The following is an 18332-nucleotide window of genomic DNA, read 5'->3' on the forward strand; positions in this document are numbered from 1 at the left end:
CAGTTGCTGCCACGCAGATGTCTTAAATCACCATGCAAGTTGAAATTCCATGTTGTATGAATCACTTCAGGTCTTCCAAAAAGTTTCCAACCAATGTAGGTTATAACAATGGAGCAACTTTTTCTTTTCACTTCTTCACTTCTCGGCAAGCAATAGCCATAACGCGTGGCTTCAGAAAGTATCGCGGATTTGTAGGCTACTGATCATCTACTGGCCTGCGTGTGTTGATTAACAGGAGCACCCCTCTGAAAGATTACACCACAGTTATAGGCGCAGTTCGAAATTCTGACGAAAGTTTGACAAAAAACTGAACAGAGTTTTACCAAAAAACATTAAACTTATCCTCGTTTCGACGACACTTTGAAAACTGCCTTGCCTCACAACAGGGGCGATTCTATAGTCTGTGGGGGCCCCAAGCAAAAAAATCCTAGGGGGCCCTACCGACCAGTGTTCGTCACCAAAACATCTGACACCAACGAAAAATGTATGAAATAAAACCTCTTTTTATTCCAAACATGTTCCAAACATGAAAAACATTGTTATTTTTAAAATATACATGTAAAGAATAAATAAATAACAAAAAAAACTAATAATAAAATAAAAATTGAATAAAAATTGAATAAAATACCGCAAATTACTTTGAAAACCCAATATAAACTTTGTACAAAATATTTACAGTACATATTTACAAAGTATATACAGTAGTAAGTTCCTCATAAGCCCAATTTACAGTATGCACTGCTTTTAGAAATGCTGCTTACGGGCCTTGGCTTGTGCAAATGCTGATACTATGTCCCCCAGATCCAAAGACATGTTAACTAGACAATCTTTGACTAAATCATTTAAATTTAACTGTTCAAAGAAAACACGAACGTTCGCCACTGTTTGAGACAGTTTATAAAGTAACTAGACAATCTTTGATTGAATGCACCTCAGCTTTCGGGGGGCCCCCTAGTGGCTCGGGGCTCCAAGCAGTTGCCTGTTGACAAGGTGCGCCTCTGCCTCACAAACTAAATGTGGTGTCACAACATCACAAACATGCAGGATATCAGCAGAACATCATCACAAACTGATATGTGGACTGCAAAAAGATATTGCCAACACTGATAACTGCAGTGCAATGTCTATGTGCAGTGCATCGATGCACGCCTTGCAGTATACAACCCTGTTTGGAAAACAGTCGAGTCACAAGTTGAGAGAAAACACTGACTCGTAGATCATGCGAATCTGCATATTTAGTTGAAAATAGAGCAAAGGAAACGTATCAACTGATAGGTGGTGTCTTTATTTAATTCGATTCGTGGCTGTTTTCAATCCAGTGCGAGTAAAAAAAAAAAAAATTTTTTAATTGAAAAAATGTTGGAACAGGAGCGTGTTAACATTGTGTCACATCATAACAACACAAAGAGGCTGCTGGCTCAAATCTCAGCGGGGGACTTGTGTGTGTGGAGTCTGCATGTTCTCCCTGTGTGGGATTTCGTGGGTTTAGGTGAACTGGCCCTTACTGTGATCGTGACTGTCTGTTTGTCTCTGTTTCGGTTCTGCAACAAACTGGTGAGCAGATCAGGTTGTACTCCGCCTCTTGATAAATGGCAGATGGACTTCAGCCCTCTGCAGGTGTTTTATATTTTACAGATTATCCCACTGGGGGAAATGTGGTTGGATTTATTCGTGACCCATCCAGTTCAGTTCCTCTTTGGGCCTTGACTGTGTGTTTTGTCCTTTTGCTGTCTCTTCTGGGGTTTTTTTCCCTAACGTCATACAGGCAAATGTTTTTTTTTCCTAAAAGAAACTCAAAAGCTTGTAAACTCGAATACCGAAAAAAAACTCGGTTACGTGACTGAGTTTCAGAAAAATGCATCGTGTGTGTCTATATTTCGATGCACATTTACTCATCAAACATCTCCTCTTAAAGCGCGTGACTTCTGGCTTTGCCGTGGAGGAGTTGGGACTCCCGAGGCGTGCCTGAAAGCACCTCGGCAGCTTGAGGAGCGATGATGTCAGTTTACGGGCTGTAGGATTTTCTGCATCACCGTGTGTGTCGACAGAGAGCAGGCAGAGAAGAGAAGGGGAGGAAAAGTGTGTTTACACAGACGGCAAACCGCCTGGGGAATCGTAGGGGAGAGGAAGTCAGCCGGCTCTGTGTCTGCCTGCTCCAACTTCCTGCTCAGAAAAAGAAAAAGCGCAGGATCCTATTTCAGTCCAGCACAACTGTGCAGAGCAGGAGTAAGCATGGAAAAACAAGGGATCGCACAAGCTTCACCTTAAAGTTTCGCGGAGGGAAAACACCGAGTGTGAGATCGCAGGTAACGTAAGATAAAACTGGCACCTTTCCACGCGCGGCGCTTTGTTGGAGGATCAGAGGATTGTATAAAGTGACACATTGCGGGGTTAGCTATAATAACGGCCTTTATTACGTTTTTGTCAGGCGTCGTGTCGTCAAGCTTTGGCATAATGTGGAGCTCCTCGGATAGAGTTGGGTTGTTAAAGTTTTGAACAAGAATAGTAGCGATCTGAGTCGGGCACAGTGTGCCGTCTTCCGGTCCGAGCAACATCTTGAAAATGAGTCAGTGAGGCGGACTGATGATCCGGAGCCCTGTGCGCGCACACTTACCGAAGCTTTAAAAGTGTAAATTAAACGAAGAGATAAGGTATGGAGCAGTGGAAACCGGCCCCTGCGTCTGTGGACGCTGCTCCGCGGTGCGTTTCTTACGGGTCCCGGTTGAATTTTCCACCGTCTGTGTACAGGAAGAGAGCAGATTTAGTCATGGCTAAGTAATGTCTGCATACACCATCTAATCTCATTAGGAGTTTCCGTTCAGCCAACACACTGGATGGCTTTGTGCACACAGCGAGACTACTCCAGCCGAGCATCCGCAGCAGGGCTCCTCTCCCCCGACCCCGGACCCCCACAATGCGCCTGGGATGTTCCTAGAAAGTGTTGTCTGTGGCTCTCCCAGTGCCTTCGGTTTCCCCATTTTTCCTGTTGGGATTTGAGACTTTATCTCTGTGAAGCAAGCCTAACAGTCAGTACAGTCACCGTGCGTCATGTTTGAAGTTATCACTTGCTTGTACCGCTTTTGATAACTCAGGTCTGGAGGAGGCACCTTTGACCTGCAGGGGATACTTTGAGCTTTCACTGTGCCGTTTGCAGCGTCTTGCAGAGGTTTTGGGTCCGCTCAGTGGCCCCCGTGCCGGCGAGCTCTGCCTCACTTTGTTTAAAAGCCAGAGAGAGGTCTGGGTTCAGAGCAGGTTAAAGGGTGGAGCTGCGCAGAGGGGACAATGATATGATCTTCTGACCCTTTCCCGCTGGGATTTTCGTGGGAAGTGTGGCCGGATCGGGGAAACGCTCCCCTGCTGTGGGATCCCCTCTCCTCGCCATTTGTCCTTGAAAGTAGAATAGGAGGAAGTCCTGACTCTGACAGGTTTGCAGTTTCACATGGCAGATAGAAGACTCTGGGGATGGCTTGTGTCGGAAATCAGCTCGGCCCTCTCTGGGCAGAGATATGAAGCAGTTGAAAAGCTGCCCTTTTATCATTGTTTTCTTTTTCTTTTGTTAGTCACTTGTTACTCCTCCAATAAGAGGGGAAAGATCCCAAAATGTGAACGCAGTCCTCCTGTCCGTCAACATTTTGACTTTTACATTTAAAGTTGAATACTTTAGATGCCAGACTAAGTGCAAAGTTTAACATCAGAAATCTGTCAGAACATGGCAGTTTATTCAGCAAATTAGGATTGTTACCATGAAAATATTGAGGCTCAAACCAGTTTAGTGTGTTTGTCTTCATTATGTAAAACTTCGATAATGACCAATAATTATTGGTTCATCTGCAAAAGAGCCAGCAGAGTTTCTAAGAACCACAAGGTGACGTCTTCAACCTGCAAAAGTCCAAATCAGAAACACACTTACACCGACAGTAAGCCGAGAGAAGCCGTTGTTTAACATAAATGGAGCGGACTTCCTCCCATGTGTCATCTGTGATTTGGCGTCACCATTCTCTGGCGTCACCATTTGTTGGAACTACAACGTGAGGGATATAGAACTTTAGGGGCTTAAACAGATTTTTAGAGTGTGATGAGATACAATACTCTGTATGCACACGGTCTGTTAGATTTATACTGGCAAAAGACGATGACCAGGTCATTATTTCTGAACTTAAATGACTCCAAACATAATCTTCTGTATTCTGTCAAATAAGTTTTTCAAATCAGTCGGTGGTCAGACTTTTGGGGGCAGACAGACAGACAGACAGACAGACAGCCCCCCTCTCCTTCCCTCCAATTATTTGTGCTCTTGGTAGGCAGACAGGAGTTTGGAAGCTGCACATTCCACTATTAAAGGAATAACCCACCCTGGGCCCGTCATACTTCCTGTGGAGAGAGGGCCAGGTTGAACCACAGCATATTTCTGGCTTGAGCTGTTGTTCCTCCTTATGTTTTTTTTTTTTCTCTCCCGCTGCTGCCGCCACATTACACTATACTCTTTTACACACACTGTTCTATTCATGACTGCTCTACTCGTCCTCACACCACATGTTACTGCTCAAACAGGCTGTTCCCTCCTCAGCCAGTAACCCAATTTAATCTGCATGCAGTAAAACATGCTGGAAGAATGAAATGAGGGGAAAGGTATTTAATGAGCGAAATATTGTTTTGTCTTGTTTGAATCAGCCTCTTTAATCCTAACGGCAGTTGATTAACACAGACTTTAGCCAGCACCGAGAAGAACAGAGAGCACCTTGGCTCGTTGTGCTTATTCTGTCACTGACATCTGGCAGGTATTACACATCCAGGTAATTGCGTTGCTTTTTCAGGGGTCAGCTGACATCTGAGAGTGCTGATGCAGGGGGAAAAAAATAAAAAATCATCGAAAGAAGCGCTTTGATTTTAAAATTTGAGCCCCTTTTCGCTCTCTGATCCAACCGTTCGGATGTGTTGCTGCAGGTATGGACAGTGCCATCACTCTGTGGCAGTTCCTGCTGCAGCTACTGCTCGACCAGAGTCACAAGCACCTGATATGCTGGACTTCGACTGATGGCGAATTCAAGCTCCTGAAGTCAGAGGAAGTGGCAAAGCTGTGGGGGCTACGCAAGAACAAGACCAACATGAACTACGACAAGCTGAGCAGGGCCTTGCGCTACTACTACGACAAGGTGAATTTAAACTTGAACCCAGCCGCCTCTGTTAGCAGTCACTAGTAGCTGATCGGAACTACAGAACATGCGAGTGTGTAGTATTATGACAAAATCTTTGTTCTTCTTTAAACCCACGATTTCCCGTGATAGAAACTTCCATTTCCTCTTTCTCCTCTGATGCACAGCAGAGCTCTGACTGTGACGTAGTGTTCTAGCAACTAAACAGTTTCCGTTGGGCAGTTTGCTTTTGAGGCACTGAAATGGTGTCAAACATCCCCTGTGATATGTGTCGTTGGCAGTCGGTTCATCCTTCTTGGTGTTTCTTTGTGTTACAGAACATCATCAAAAAGGTGATTGGCCAGAAGTTTGTCTATAAGTTTGTGTCCTTCCCTGAGATCCTCAAGATGGACCCGCAGGCGGTGGAGATGGGCCTGGCCTCTGGAAGGTTTCCCCTCCACGAAGGAGAGGCTCATGGGCTGGAAATGGAAGAGGAGGAAGAAGAGGATGGTGAAGAGGAGGCCCAGAGGAGGACGCTGGCAGCCTTGGGGGCGCAGCAGTGTCGAAGTGATTACCTCCACTCAGGTCTCTACTCTTCCTTCAGTATCAGCCCCCTGCAGAACCAGCCTGAGCTTCTTCGTGCTCTGCGTGAGCGCCAGGAGGAGCCGCGCTCCGTCATCCGCTTCGGAACCAACACCAGCGACAGGAGCTCCCCTCAGCCTGCTAAGTCTGAGTCCTACATCTCCCCCAGGCCACCCAAGCCGCTCTCTCAGTCCCACTCCTCATCCTCCCCTCACACCCAGCTCGGCCGAAGCTGGAGCCCTGCTGCGGAAGAGGAGGACGAGGAGGACTCTGACCAGAGCGCTCAGCCCCTCAATCTCTCCTCGGGGCACAGGGAGCGAGCCCTGCAGCCTTCTGAAAAGAGGAGCAGCAGCAGTGGTAGAAGTAGTTCTACTAATAGTTGTAACCAAGGAGATGGACTCCCTCCTAAAAGCAAAAAGCCCAAAGCTCTGGAGATCTCCACCCCGTCCCTGCTCCTGGCAGGGAGCGACATCGGTTCCATTGCCCTCAACAGCCCAGCGCTGCCGTCTGGCTCCCTCACTCCTGCCTTCTTTACTGCACAGGTGAGGCTCTTACCTAAAAACATGTACAACTATATCATAACCTCTTTTGGGAAGCACGATGGACGCAATATTGATGCTATTTCCTTCCTGGTTTCTAGACATGAGTCAGATGGTTTTGAGCTCTGGAAATCGTTGACTCATTCATCTTTTCTCCTGAGGTGCTTTCCAGCCTGAGATAGACGTTACACAATCTGCCACAATGTTAAAACCGCTGACAGTCAAGCGAGCAACAGTGATCATCTTTACAAGGCAGCATTCTGCCTGAAAACATTGGGTCCGGTGGACACGTGCCCTCGTACGTTGTTGCAGACGGTCTGTGCAGCAGAGCTGTGTGAGCAGAACAAGGGAGGACCTAGGGAGTATTAGCCAGGTGGTTTGATGATGTGGCTGATCCATGTTAACTTTTAATCACTGATAGGTGTGTGTGCAGGTTGAACCATGCAAAGATTATTGGAAAACTATCTTCAGCTCTATCTTGTCACAACACGTTTCCGCACCCTCTCTCGGTAATTGAAGACAAACTGGATCCCTTAACTCTCCGGCAGCCACAACAAAGAGTTTTGAGCCCGATTACAATCATAATAATATTCAGTGATGTTATCAAAGTCGGTCCTCTTTTAACAGTGGCCTGGCTTGTGAAGGGGGGGGTGATGGGATCTGTCCAGAGTATGATGTCAGAGTCCCTGAAGCCCTTAGACAGCAGCAGACATCTGAGCCAGCTTGGCATGTGTTTGTGGAAACACTACTGCTATATTTATTTGGTAGTCACTTGAGCCAATAACTCCTCACAAAAGAGAGAGAGAGAAGGTATGAAAAAGGTAAACTTTTATGATTTCAAGTCGTTAAGAGCCTTTACACATGGTCTAAAACAACATTGTTTGTTTGGTTTTGTTTTTTAAACGAGCTGCTTCCTCGTTTTGGCTCAGAATGGAGTGTTTCAAATATGTTGTAAGAGATCAAAATTGAGAGGTATAGCAAATGCTTAAAAAAAAAAAAAAAAAAGCATGGTGGACTCAGCAGACGGTGATGACTTAACGTGAGATTTGACGGCGGGCTCCTCTGCGTCATATTTAGTGCCAAATCCATCGAGCTGGAATATTTTCAGGTCGTGGCAAGAGATCAAAACAAACCCAAGGCTCGTGCGTCAACCAGTATCTACTCAAATATTTTAGTTAATATGCTTGGACTGGAGTTGTGACCAAAAAAAAAAAAAAAAGCCACATCAGAGTGTGGTTCACACACACGTTGAGAAAGGCATTAATAGTTCTCCCACACCGTCTGTTTACGAGTGCGAAACACTGAGATCAGAGGGAAACAAGCGATTTACAGAAATCTTCTGCAAGTTCAGCCTATGAGAGGGGGGGGGGGGGCTAAGTGATGCCATATGCTCCAATAATTCCATTAATAATGGGAGCAGGGCTGGGTCCCTCCACAGCAGCACTGGCTCACTTCTCTGAGGTGACACAGGGGAAAGTAGGGGGGAGGGAAAGAGAAGAAGAAATTGATTTCATATGTTTTCTCTCTAGCTTGTGCTCCAAAGGCTTGAAGACCACTGCCTACCTCTGCCTTGCTTACTTCTCCATCCTCCCCCCACAAGCCTCCTCTTCCCCTCTCATCACCCCTGTATTCTAGAGGAGAAACCACAGACTTCCTTCCTGTTCCGACAGTTTGTTTTTCCAAACGCCAATGAGCATCCATTTACCATTTAAGCATGTTTTGCATTACTAAAGCCCTCAGAGAAATATTCTGCTACTTGTGCTTTAGTAGGTTTGTCTGTTTTCGTTTGTTTGTTTTTTTTAAAAAGAAAAGAAAAATGACCTTTATTGGTTTCTCTTATTTACATGAAATCCCCCATCTGTGGTGCCCCTTTACAGACTCCATCGGGTTTGCTGTTGACTCACAGTCCACTGTTGTCAGGCATCCACTTCTGGAGCAGCCTGAGCCCCGTCGCACCGCTCAGTCCTGCCCGGCTGCAGGGCCACAGCTCCCTCTTCCAGGTACGAAGCACACACAGGTGTAAACGACAAGCATGAGAAAGGGCCAAAACTAGCAGATAAGAACAGAAGGTTTATTCAGAGGATTGTTGTTTACTGGAAGTTTGCTGACACGAAGGAGGAAGTTGTGAAGCTGTGCTGCTGTAAAAATCCTCATTCAGTTCAACTAATCAGGTTTTGTAAAGATAACAAGAGGAAAAAGAATTAAAGATATCAAGTAGGTACCCAATATCCTAAAAATGAGAGGATCAGCCCCAACTAAGGTCGCACAATCGCTCTTTATCCAGCAGATTTCTATCTAAAGCAGGTATTTACTTGAAAAGAAGCTTTTTAAAAATAAAAAAAAACTGAAACATGTTTTCTAGTATTTGCACAGCAGCAGACACCCAACGGTTGTGAAACTAGTTGAGACTTTGTAAGCAGGTCCTGCAGAGGTGTCCTGTTTCAGTGCGTGTATGAGGCAGAGGAAATCCTGTGAATACTTCCTGTTTGAGCCCAAGGGAGCCAGTCTGAACAGGGTGGACTGGTTTGAGAGCTGCTCCTCATTTATGAAAAGCACACAACACCACCTCCACAGGCACACGCACCACAGCAGATTCTTTGTGCAAAAATAATGTTGACTTGTCCTGCTGTTGTGGAGATACACTGGATAGAGACGAAAAGGAAGAGGCAGTGATTTGATTATTTATTTTTTTTTTTTTAAAAACAAAAAAAAACAAAAAAAACAAAAAAAAAAAACAGGAAACCAGAACAGTGACAATGCTGCAGTTCCTCTCCGGAAAGCAGCCACCCCGCTAACTCTCAGCCCTTCTCTCTTCCTCCACAGTTCCCCAGCCTAATCAACGGACACATGCCGGTCCCTCTGCCAAGCCTGGAAGGAACACCCTCCTCTCTGCTCCTGTCCCCCACCACCCACAAATCCTGATCCAGGGTCTGTTTTTAAAAAAAAAAAAAAAAAAAAAAAAAAGTCCCATCACTATTAGTCTCCCATCGAAAAGTGTCTCCGTTATCAGCAGCCGCGGCGCTCACCTTGTCAAATTCCACTTTAGAAAAAAAGAGACCTGACCTCACTTTTTTATTTTGCACTTGAGTTGCTTCCGATTTGTAATGGTTGAAAGCACTTGGTAAGAAGCCATACGCCACGATGTCTGAGAGACGTGCGTGGTGAAGTACAGCACATTTCCACATGAGCCTGTCCGCAGTGGACAGATCGGACCTGATGAGAGCTGAGAGAGGCTAGCCAGTCGCTCATTCTCTGCAGAGCTTTGTTTTACTCAATCTTTTTTTTTTCTCTCTTTCTCTCCCCCCCCCCCCCTCTTAAATGTTTAAAACACAATGTGAAACGGGCCGTTTCACTTACGTGGTATTGTATGTAATGTATGCACTATGCTTCTCAGTACCGGCTGTGCCTTTTTTTTTTTTTTTTGCTTCATTTCAAAAATCTTTTAACGAAGACGAGATTTCAAATCAATGAAAACCTTTATAACTGTTCTTTTTATACTGGACTTGGTATACAGTATGTATTCTGTAAGTTTAAGTTTTTTTGTATTGTGAAGAATGTTTTGTCATTTTCAATAAACGAAGCATTGAATGCTCGAACAGCATCGTCGCGGTTTTTCCTTCTGTAAACATTTCACTCAGCATCTGAAACAAAGCAGTTGTGAATTAAAGAAAGAAAAGAAAAACTGTTCACAGGACTTTCTGTTTAAACTTTAGATTTTAATTGTCTTTGCTCTGTAAAAGAAAAAAAAAAATCCAATATGGGAGGGACATCTGCAACAAAATCCCACACAAAGAGTTATTCACAAATAAAGTTAAAGAATATAATACAAAACGTCTCTTGTAACACTGTTAAATAGACTTGTGACTCACTCGCGTGAGGGGGAGGGGCGACTAGAGCTAGTGCTTCCTGAATTTGGAGTTCAGTGGCTGTGTGCTTCATCACACAACAGAGCAGACGTGCAACACAATGACAGAGGCAACCCAGAGAAAAAAAGATCAACTTTTACATTGATGGACATGGGAATGACGGACAGGAGAGCCACCTGTAACGTATGAAGGCGGCGATGCCGAGTCCAGCGCTGGGAACTTACTTCGCACCGCCTCGGGGTGGAAAAAGAACAATGACTAGGAGATTGTTCGGTGTCCTTAAATATTCACGATTTCTTCCCGTAATGCCCTCGTTAATAACTTTGTTGCCTTTTTTTTTCTGCATTTCTTCATTGGTCACGACTGAGACCACATCATCCTGGAATGATATGCCAGCATCTTGAAGTGAATGATTTGTTTTTGTTCTCCCCTCTTTTCGCACAGTGCTGTCCAGCACTGCTATTGTATCGGTATCAAAGGTGATCGGTTATTATATCAAAGCTGGCCTCAGGAACCTTCTGGAGTAAATGGTCACAAACGATTTGTGCAGCTGAGTTCAGCACCATGGCAACAGAGACAGAACGTCAACCCCCCTCCTCCCTCTTTGAGCTCCAACAAAAACATCCCTCTATCTGTGAGACCTTACACACGTCGAGCTTTCAGATGGAGTTTTAGGTTTGACAATTGTAACAGTAACCCCAAAAAACAGGAAAAAGAACACAAAAAGTATACCATCACTTCAAAAAAAATGTTAAAAGTCAACACACATTGCATGTATTCATTAAAGTGACTGAGCCTGTTAGAATTCTAGACAGTAGTTGAATTTAGCAGCAAATTCTCGTTCTCAATAAATATCGATGTCCAGTATACAAATGTCTCTCATCTGAGCCAGGTTCAGGCCAAACCTGGGAAGGCTGAGGGTTATACTGTCAACAAGTTTTCCCAAAAGTCCGGGGGTGGGGAGTGATGATCACGACGTTCAACCGCCGACATCCATTCTCTGGGTACTGATCCGTCCGCAGGATTGTACAGCTCGCAGATCTTTCCCACCGAAACAACAAGAAAAACTAAACAAAACGAGGTCCAGTCCAGAAACTTTAAAACAGCATGCTTTGTCTTCTGCTCTTTCCATTGCCTAATGGGGAACAATAAAAAAAGGGCATGAAAGTCGAACTCTGGAGAGAAATAAACGTATAACCAGGCTCTAAATTCCGGACTACAGATCCCATAATATAAGGGAGTAGACAAAGATACGGCACCCGATTATTACTCCACCTCAGCTGTTTGCTGCTGTAATACCTGCAGAATGTGGTTTGGCATCATCTTGTTGAAAAAGACAGCCAGAAAAATCCCCGTCCAAATAAAATTCATTAATAAATCAAACCATTCTTACGTTTTATTTGTTGCCTAAGCATATTTGTTTGGATCTAATGGAGTTAAATACAGAAATACGTTTCTGTTCGGCAACTTATTAGAAAATAGACTGCGAGTTCTGTCAGATTCTCTTACTGTTGTAACTGCTTTACCTTGTTGCCAAGTAGGCAAATCAGAGGGCCACACCACAAAAGCATGCACTTGCCCCTTTCGGCACATTACATCTCGCTCTTCTCGACTCATTAATCCTCACCTGAATCAGGGTATGAAGAGTTCCGGTAGCCGGGATCTTTCTGCAGCTGCACCTCCTTCAGTGTAAATATGGATATGTCTGTCAAAGATACAGTCTGTCAGCGCAACACAAGTCACCGGGAGAGCGATGCCTTTGTTACGAGGCTGTAAACGGGCCTCGCTTCACACTGCACCATCCTTCAAGTTGTACCTTGCTGATGGCATAACTACATCACAATACTGTTACTCACTCTCTGGCAGCGTGTGCACACGTGGCCCCAGGCTCCTGAAGTACGAATGCCTCATTGCTTCATCAGCAGAGATCCTCTTTTTTGATTCATACTGAGGTTTAGGAGGGGGAAGAAATAAAAAAAATAATTAAAAAAAACCCAGAAAGTTAAAGCTGTTCAAGAACTAAATAATTGGGTCAGCAGCATGTGATTGGATGTGAATGTGCTGGCATGCACTTTATGCACTTCCATCCAAATTCCCAGTCTTAACATAGCTGCAAAATGTGTCAGTCTGCTTTTAACATCGTATCAATTCCTGGCAGATATGTTGCCACTCACTTTTAGGAATGACATCAGCAGGTCAATTCCATCGTTATCCAGCCTGCAGAGGGGTGGGGGATGAAGAGTGGAGAGAAAAGAGGGGGGAGTGGGGTCAGTAAGGTGGGGTGACTCACAGATGCTGCCGGGTGTAAGGAAGGAAACTGAGCCAAACAGAGTCAACTATTCCACAGGATTTCCTTGCAGGAAGTGACAAAGTGCACACACTCCTAACTAAACAGCCAAGTAAGACTAATGTCTGGGTCTAAAAGCTAAAAAGCTCCACATAGGAGCCCTTCTCTTATACCTGGGTCTCACAAGAAAGATTTGCTCGTCCCCATTTCCAACGATAAGTGGACTAGCAAAAGAGATTGAGGGGGTTGCGTTAGATACCGTGAGGGTTTATAGCTGCAGTATAAATAACTGAAGTCATCAGATGTAACACTGCATATGTTGTGGGCTTAAAAATACATTCCAAATACAGAAAGTTAAAAACAGAGAGTGAATATTCCCATCTTACCTTGGTGCATGATTGATCAGGGGCTGTGCCTTGTACTTTGGAAACTTAAAAGACTTGAACTCGTCGATAGATGATATTCCAGGCCAGTTGTCTTCTGTCGGAGTGCCTGTGGAGGGACATTTAATCATCCCTGTTAGAATCAGACTTTACTGCGCCAGCTGGAGGGGCTTTTCACGCAGCCACAGGGGCAACATGCCAGGGTTAATGCAATTATAGGCTCATGTTAAAGGTGTGAGCAATCCCTGTCAGCAGGGGGCAGCACTGACCTAACAGCCTGAAAATGAGGTGCAGCTCATCCTCCACTGTGGAGCCTGGGAACAGGGGCCTGCCGGCAGCCATCTCATAGAATATACACCCCACACCCCTGCCAGACAGGACAGAGGGAAAAGGTCAGGAAGACACACAGTTTTAACACCAATCTAACTCAGCAAATATTCGTGACTCGCACTAAATGCTTGTATCACATTCTTTGAGCGGAATATTTACAGGGTAGTTGAACTCTGTCACACACACCAACACAAAACATCTACAGCGAGGCTTACTTTGATTTCAGAAAGCTGAAATTTGGGGGGAAATCGCTCAGAGTTTGATTCTAAAGAGTGCAGCACATGCCACATCAAAGTCAGAGGGGCCAAACATCTGTACTTCTTCCATAAAATGGGCAAACCGAGCTATCGTGTAAAACAATGTTTGAGGATCACATTCGCCTGCACCTCTCCACTGTGAAGACATCTGGGCTTTTCCTAACAGTTGCCACCACCTGCACTCACCACATGTCTATCTGTGTGGAGTACTCAGAGGAGCCCAGGAGCACGTCGGGAGGCCGATACCAAAGAGTTACAACCTCGTTAGAGTATGTTTTAGTGGGCACCGACTTTGCCCTTGCCAGGCCTGTGGAGCAGATACAGGCAAAATAAGAAGAAATCAAGCAAACACATTTGGAAGATTCTCATTTTTTTTTACTGCAAAAGACTAAATACTCATAAAAACTACTCCTATTACTACATTCAATATTAGTAAAATATTATCCTTTTGAAATACAAAAACTGCCATCATTGTTCCATCCAATGAGTACATGAATGATAATTAGAATTGCGATATAATGCATATACATGTATAATAATGTGTTCTTTACCAAAGTCAGCCAGTTTGAGTTCTCCTCTGTCATTGATGAGCAGATTTTGGGGCTTCAGGTCTCTGTGGAGAACTTTCCGCTTGTGACAGTAGGCCAAACCTCGCAGGATCTGGAGCAAAAAAATCTAGAGAAAGAGATTTCTATAGTGAATAAAACAAACATCTTACAGATGCTGTTGCTGAATGTCACTTTTCATAGGAAAAGTGAGGTTAAGACTGCATATTTCACTGATTCCAGAGTTTGCACGTGGCCACCAGGGGGCACACAAACAGTGTTCCAAGCACTGACACCAGAAGCCAAAAAGTCTTGACAGCTGAAGGTGGCTGGGCCAACAGGCCACCTGCCGAAGCTCACCTTGACATTCTGCATGCTCAGGATGTTCCCGCAGTCATCCATGTACTGCTTAAGGTCTTTGTCCTGGATGGGAGAAAGGGCGTTAGTGAGCCAACAAGCCCAGAAACTACATCTGTTGGTAAACAGCCTCTGCTCCGCAGAGGGTCATGAATAACAATGTGAAATACGTTCATTTTAGCATTCCTGAGGAGAATAACAAATGAGTCATGGACAAGGTGACTGTAGCTGGTCTTACCAGGTATTCAAAAACCAGTGTGAGCGACTTTTCTGTGTGGATGATATCGTGCAGCGTCACAATGTTGGCGTGTTTCAGGTCCTTCAGAAGAGACACTGAGAAGAAGAAAGAAAAAAAACACAGAAGGCAGATGTTATAAACTCTTTGTCTCTCCCTCTGATGATTCTGGGACTGCCGTGTTAGCAGCATCATTCTCTTTCTAAGGTCACAATAACCTAACTAAGCTGAAAACAACCCCGCTCCCTTCGCCCACAACACAGGGTGTACGGTCACAGTTCCATTATCCCTGGAACTTCATACTCTATCTGAGATTGTCCACTTCTTAGTCTGGGAGTGGGATGCAGTGGCAAACATAACACCAATAACAACCTCATAATAACAACAATGACTACGGAGCTTTAAGCCATCTTACCTTCTCGGATAGCTGTGCATGGTGCCCCCTCCTCATGTTCAAGTCGGATCTCCTTCAGTGCCACAAGATTGTCCGTCAGCTTACTCCTCCCCTTAAAAACTGTGGCATACGTGCCCTGGAGACCAAGAATAGAAGGAAAGACGTTGGACTTGTGCAGCACGTTCCGGATGTCAGGAGATAAAAATGAAATAGTCGCATTCTGTTCATCACTCCACCATGACAACAGTAGCAGCTGGGAGATGAGTGAGAGGAAGTCGAGGTTAAACAGTCTCACGTACCTCCCCCAGTTTGTCCAGTTTGATGTAGGTCTCCAGCTTCCCAAATCCAATCTCTGACTGGAGAACAGAAAAGGACAAGCAACATAAATGTGGGTGGCATCTTTATTGGCAGTGACACGCTTACAGACAAGACGGCAAATTCTTATGGCGGCCGCACAGCATCAGAGGAGGATGTAAAGAGGTCAAACACCCGAACCAAAATCCTGACTACTCTGTTGCGACAAGGGACTGTTGGCTTTTACAATGTGCTCGATCATGGGCGAGCCAAGAGATAACCAACTTCATCCCCAGAGCTAACTTAATACACAGAAGAAAAAGCAGTGCATCATTTTGTTTCCCATTTAAGGACATAAAAACTTCTTTAATGTGTGGAAATCATATGAATCACATTGAATTCCACCACTGAAGTTTGATTAATCCAAAAAAAAGGCCCATTATAGATTGATAAACTTAGCATTACAAAGGAGATGAATGCCTTTTAAACTTTATTACCACTCAGTGATAAGCTGAACACATTCCAACTATCTAACAACTATGATGTAGAACTAATTACTAAAACAGAACCTCTGTAAGAAGAAGCAAAAAGAAGAGAGCCTTTGCGGCAACATGAGCAGAGAAGCTTAAAGCAGTTCACCAATGCCTGCCGAGCTGAAAGGTCAGGGTGTCAAACACACAAGTTAAGCCACTGAGAGCTTTATAAACAACTCTGCAGGGGAGCATGTATGCAAATGAGGGACTAGGCGAGGCAGTGTTACTCCCCAGTTCTGCTTTTGACAGATGCACATTCACAGTAAAACCACAAGCCAATTACTGAGGTTGCTGACAAAGTGAATGCTGGGGTGCAATGGAAACACATGATGACAAGAAAGGATGAGCTTAGACAGTCTCAAGGCAAGGCGGGAGCTTGTACTTCTGTTTCTAGCTGCATTTAAATATAAGAAGGCCTCTCAAAGCTATCTTTATCAATGCATTTCTGCTTCTATTCTCCAAAACTATACTATTGCTTCATCTTTCTCTTTAAAATTCCTGACATCTTGTTAGCTAACTTTTGGGTATTTTTGCATACGTTAATTAAGCCTTCTGCATCTGTAATTTCCCGAACACCGTTTGCATTCATGTAGCCCCATATCATCATACTCCCACCTCTGTGATTCACTGTGTACAAGATCACTCTAAACACGCTGGACTCCAGTGATCAAATTTATCTCTACGCGTCCGACCAAAAACAAGTTACAGCCTTCACCAGACATCTTTTACTGTTCTTTAGCAAAGACACGCTGTCGCAGTTTTGTTCCAAGGAGTGAGCATAGTTTGTTCTGGATATCATCCACAGGAGCTGACATCAGGCGGCGTCCTGTAACGGTGTCCCACTTTCACTGATGATCGTCGTGCAAAGTCTCGAATGTTCGCCCATATCATAGAGCAGGATTTTCTGTATGAGTATTGTGCATCCTAATGTGAAATACTTGTTTTTCTTTCTATATAGTTTAAAAACAAGTGCTAATCAGAGATTATAATGACGTTAACTGAGACAGAAGATGTTTTCTGTACTTCTTACAGCACGTAACATGTGTCACTGTCGAGATGGAAATCACCAACTAATAGAAATAACTGTTTACAGCCTGTGAAATCTTTTCCACGCTTAGATAATGAAACGTGTTTAACGCTTACATTCAGTTCACATTATTCACAGTAAACATCTACTTGTTTAGCCTTCATCTTTTCTCATTTAAATCCCATCGATCCAACCATTTTCAACCTCCTCTTCCTCACCAGTGATGCTCGGCGGGAGCGTCGGCTCAGCGGCTGGTCGAAGGGTGGGCTGCTCAGCTGTAGTTTCTGTAGGTAACCGTCGGGTATCCGGATGTCAGCCGGGAGGGACAAACGTTTGTTCAAGTCCTGCAAACGCACACAAACACAAATGGATTAAAACATGTAACCTAATCCAAGAAAGGATTGCATCACACCCTAAGCAAACAGAGTGAACTCAAAATAAACACAAATGATCCGCAGGAGAACGTCAGAAACCCAAAGGAAACGCGCAGAATCTATAAGAACCAGTCTACAACAGAGTGTAACACACGTGCAGCCACATGCTCCTATGCAGGTTTGATTATCTTTTGTTTTAATAAAGTTGCCTGTGCAGCCCTTTAGGAATTCAGGGCAAAGTCTTTTCCGGAGTACCAAAGTACCACACCATGATCCTGATGACTTGTTACATAAAAATCACACAATACAACAGCTGGATTCTTCCCAGCATACACTTCCTTCATTTGTTAGATCACTGTTAATCCGGCTTCTCTTGCTGCTTTAACTCTACCCCCCACCCCCACCGTCTGAGGTAACACTGGACATCTACACCTCGCCCTCCCCCGCCCACGTACACACAAATATGCAACTTTAAACTTTTTCACATTTCAACACATGCTCGCTCGCAGGCTGATAAATCTGTAACTGAATGTGACTGCCTCTGGACAGGTCAGCTGACCTTCAGCCTTTTAGTCAAATATGACGGTGACTCGGCTTTTTGCCTGCGAGGTGGTTTACGGCCGACGCATTTAGACCTACGGTCGGCTTACAGAAAGTGATGTTTCCTTTACAAGCTGATGCTCTGCAGACAGACTTTGTGCTGTGAAGAGCTGCTATCTGGAATGCGGTTTCATTTTAGGCAAACTAAGCAAACTTCTTCTGTTTTCTTATCAACTAATTAATTGGCTCAGTTTATAAAATCTTAACGCCAACATTCAAGATGCAGTGTCGTTATCTTCTGTTTATCTATCATGCTTAACCAGCAGCCAAAAATAATCAGGCAAAAACCTCTCAACATGTAGATAGAGTTTATCAGTAAAGTTTAAACGTTTATTTTCTCTTAATTATTTCAAAACAAGAATATCAATAATTCCCCAGGTCCTGATTTTTCAAATCCTTTTATTTGCCAACTCTTTTTCTTTTATTATTTATGTTATTAAAACGAAATGTTAGAACATCAACATGCGGTTCGGTCACACTATGATGGACGATATTTTTGATTATTTTCGAAATGTTGTGGAACAAATGACTGATGGCATATCAATCAGCAGTTCACCAACTGCAGCCATATAAATACCAGATGCTCTGTGATCACAG

General features: G+C 44.2%; 2 protein-coding genes across 2 annotated transcripts in view; one reads left to right on the top strand and one right to left on the bottom strand.

Moving 5' to 3' along the window:
- The first annotated feature begins 2042 nt into the window (after positions 1-2042).
- LOC142384169 (ETS domain-containing protein Elk-3-like) lies at positions 2043-9223 on the top strand. Its single transcript, XM_075470187.1, has 5 exons — positions 2043-2306; positions 4945-5153; positions 5471-6256; positions 8131-8253; positions 9077-9223. The coding sequence occupies exons 2-5, from the start codon at positions 4947-4949 to the stop codon at positions 9173-9175; spliced, it is 1215 nt and encodes a 404-aa protein (XP_075326302.1). The 5' UTR covers positions 2043-2306; positions 4945-4946; the 3' UTR covers positions 9176-9223.
- Positions 9224-9948: 725 nt separating this feature from the next.
- The window catches only part of LOC142384168 (cyclin-dependent kinase 17-like), a 29601-nt gene continuing 21217 nt past the window's right edge, over positions 9949-18332 (bottom strand). Inside the window, exons 5-17 of the mRNA XM_075470186.1 lie at positions 16980-17105; positions 15207-15263; positions 14929-15043; positions 14517-14611; positions 14282-14344; positions 13928-14051; positions 13563-13683; positions 13059-13156; positions 12793-12898; positions 12294-12336; positions 11976-12066; positions 11747-11824; positions 9949-11254 (exon numbers count right to left, since the gene is read on the bottom strand). Coding sequence (XP_075326301.1) covers positions 11217-11254; positions 11747-11824; positions 11976-12066; positions 12294-12336; positions 12793-12898; positions 13059-13156; positions 13563-13683; positions 13928-14051; positions 14282-14344; positions 14517-14611; positions 14929-15043; positions 15207-15263; positions 16980-17105 — 1155 coding nt within the window. The 3' untranslated portion in view covers positions 9949-11216. The remainder of the gene's footprint in view (positions 11255-11746; positions 11825-11975; positions 12067-12293; positions 12337-12792; positions 12899-13058; positions 13157-13562; positions 13684-13927; positions 14052-14281; positions 14345-14516; positions 14612-14928; positions 15044-15206; positions 15264-16979; positions 17106-18332) is intronic.

This window comes from Odontesthes bonariensis, chromosome 7 (assembly GCF_027942865.1).
Source record: "Odontesthes bonariensis isolate fOdoBon6 chromosome 7, fOdoBon6.hap1, whole genome shotgun sequence".
Classification (NCBI taxonomy): domain Eukaryota; kingdom Metazoa; phylum Chordata; class Actinopteri; order Atheriniformes; family Atherinopsidae; genus Odontesthes; species Odontesthes bonariensis.

Excerpts from the sequence above, each read along its gene's own strand:
- LOC142384169 (XM_075470187.1), top strand. The coding sequence starts at position 4,947 with ATGGACAGTGCCATCACTCTGTGGCAGTTCCTGCTGCAGCTACTGCTC. Across the intron at positions 6,257-8,130 it reads CTGCCTTCTTTACTGCACAG|ACTCCATCGGGTTTGCTGTT; the intron begins GTGAGGCTCTTA and ends GCCCCTTTACAG. Across the intron at positions 8,254-9,076 it reads GCCACAGCTCCCTCTTCCAG|TTCCCCAGCCTAATCAACGG; the intron begins GTACGAAGCACA and ends CTTCCTCCACAG.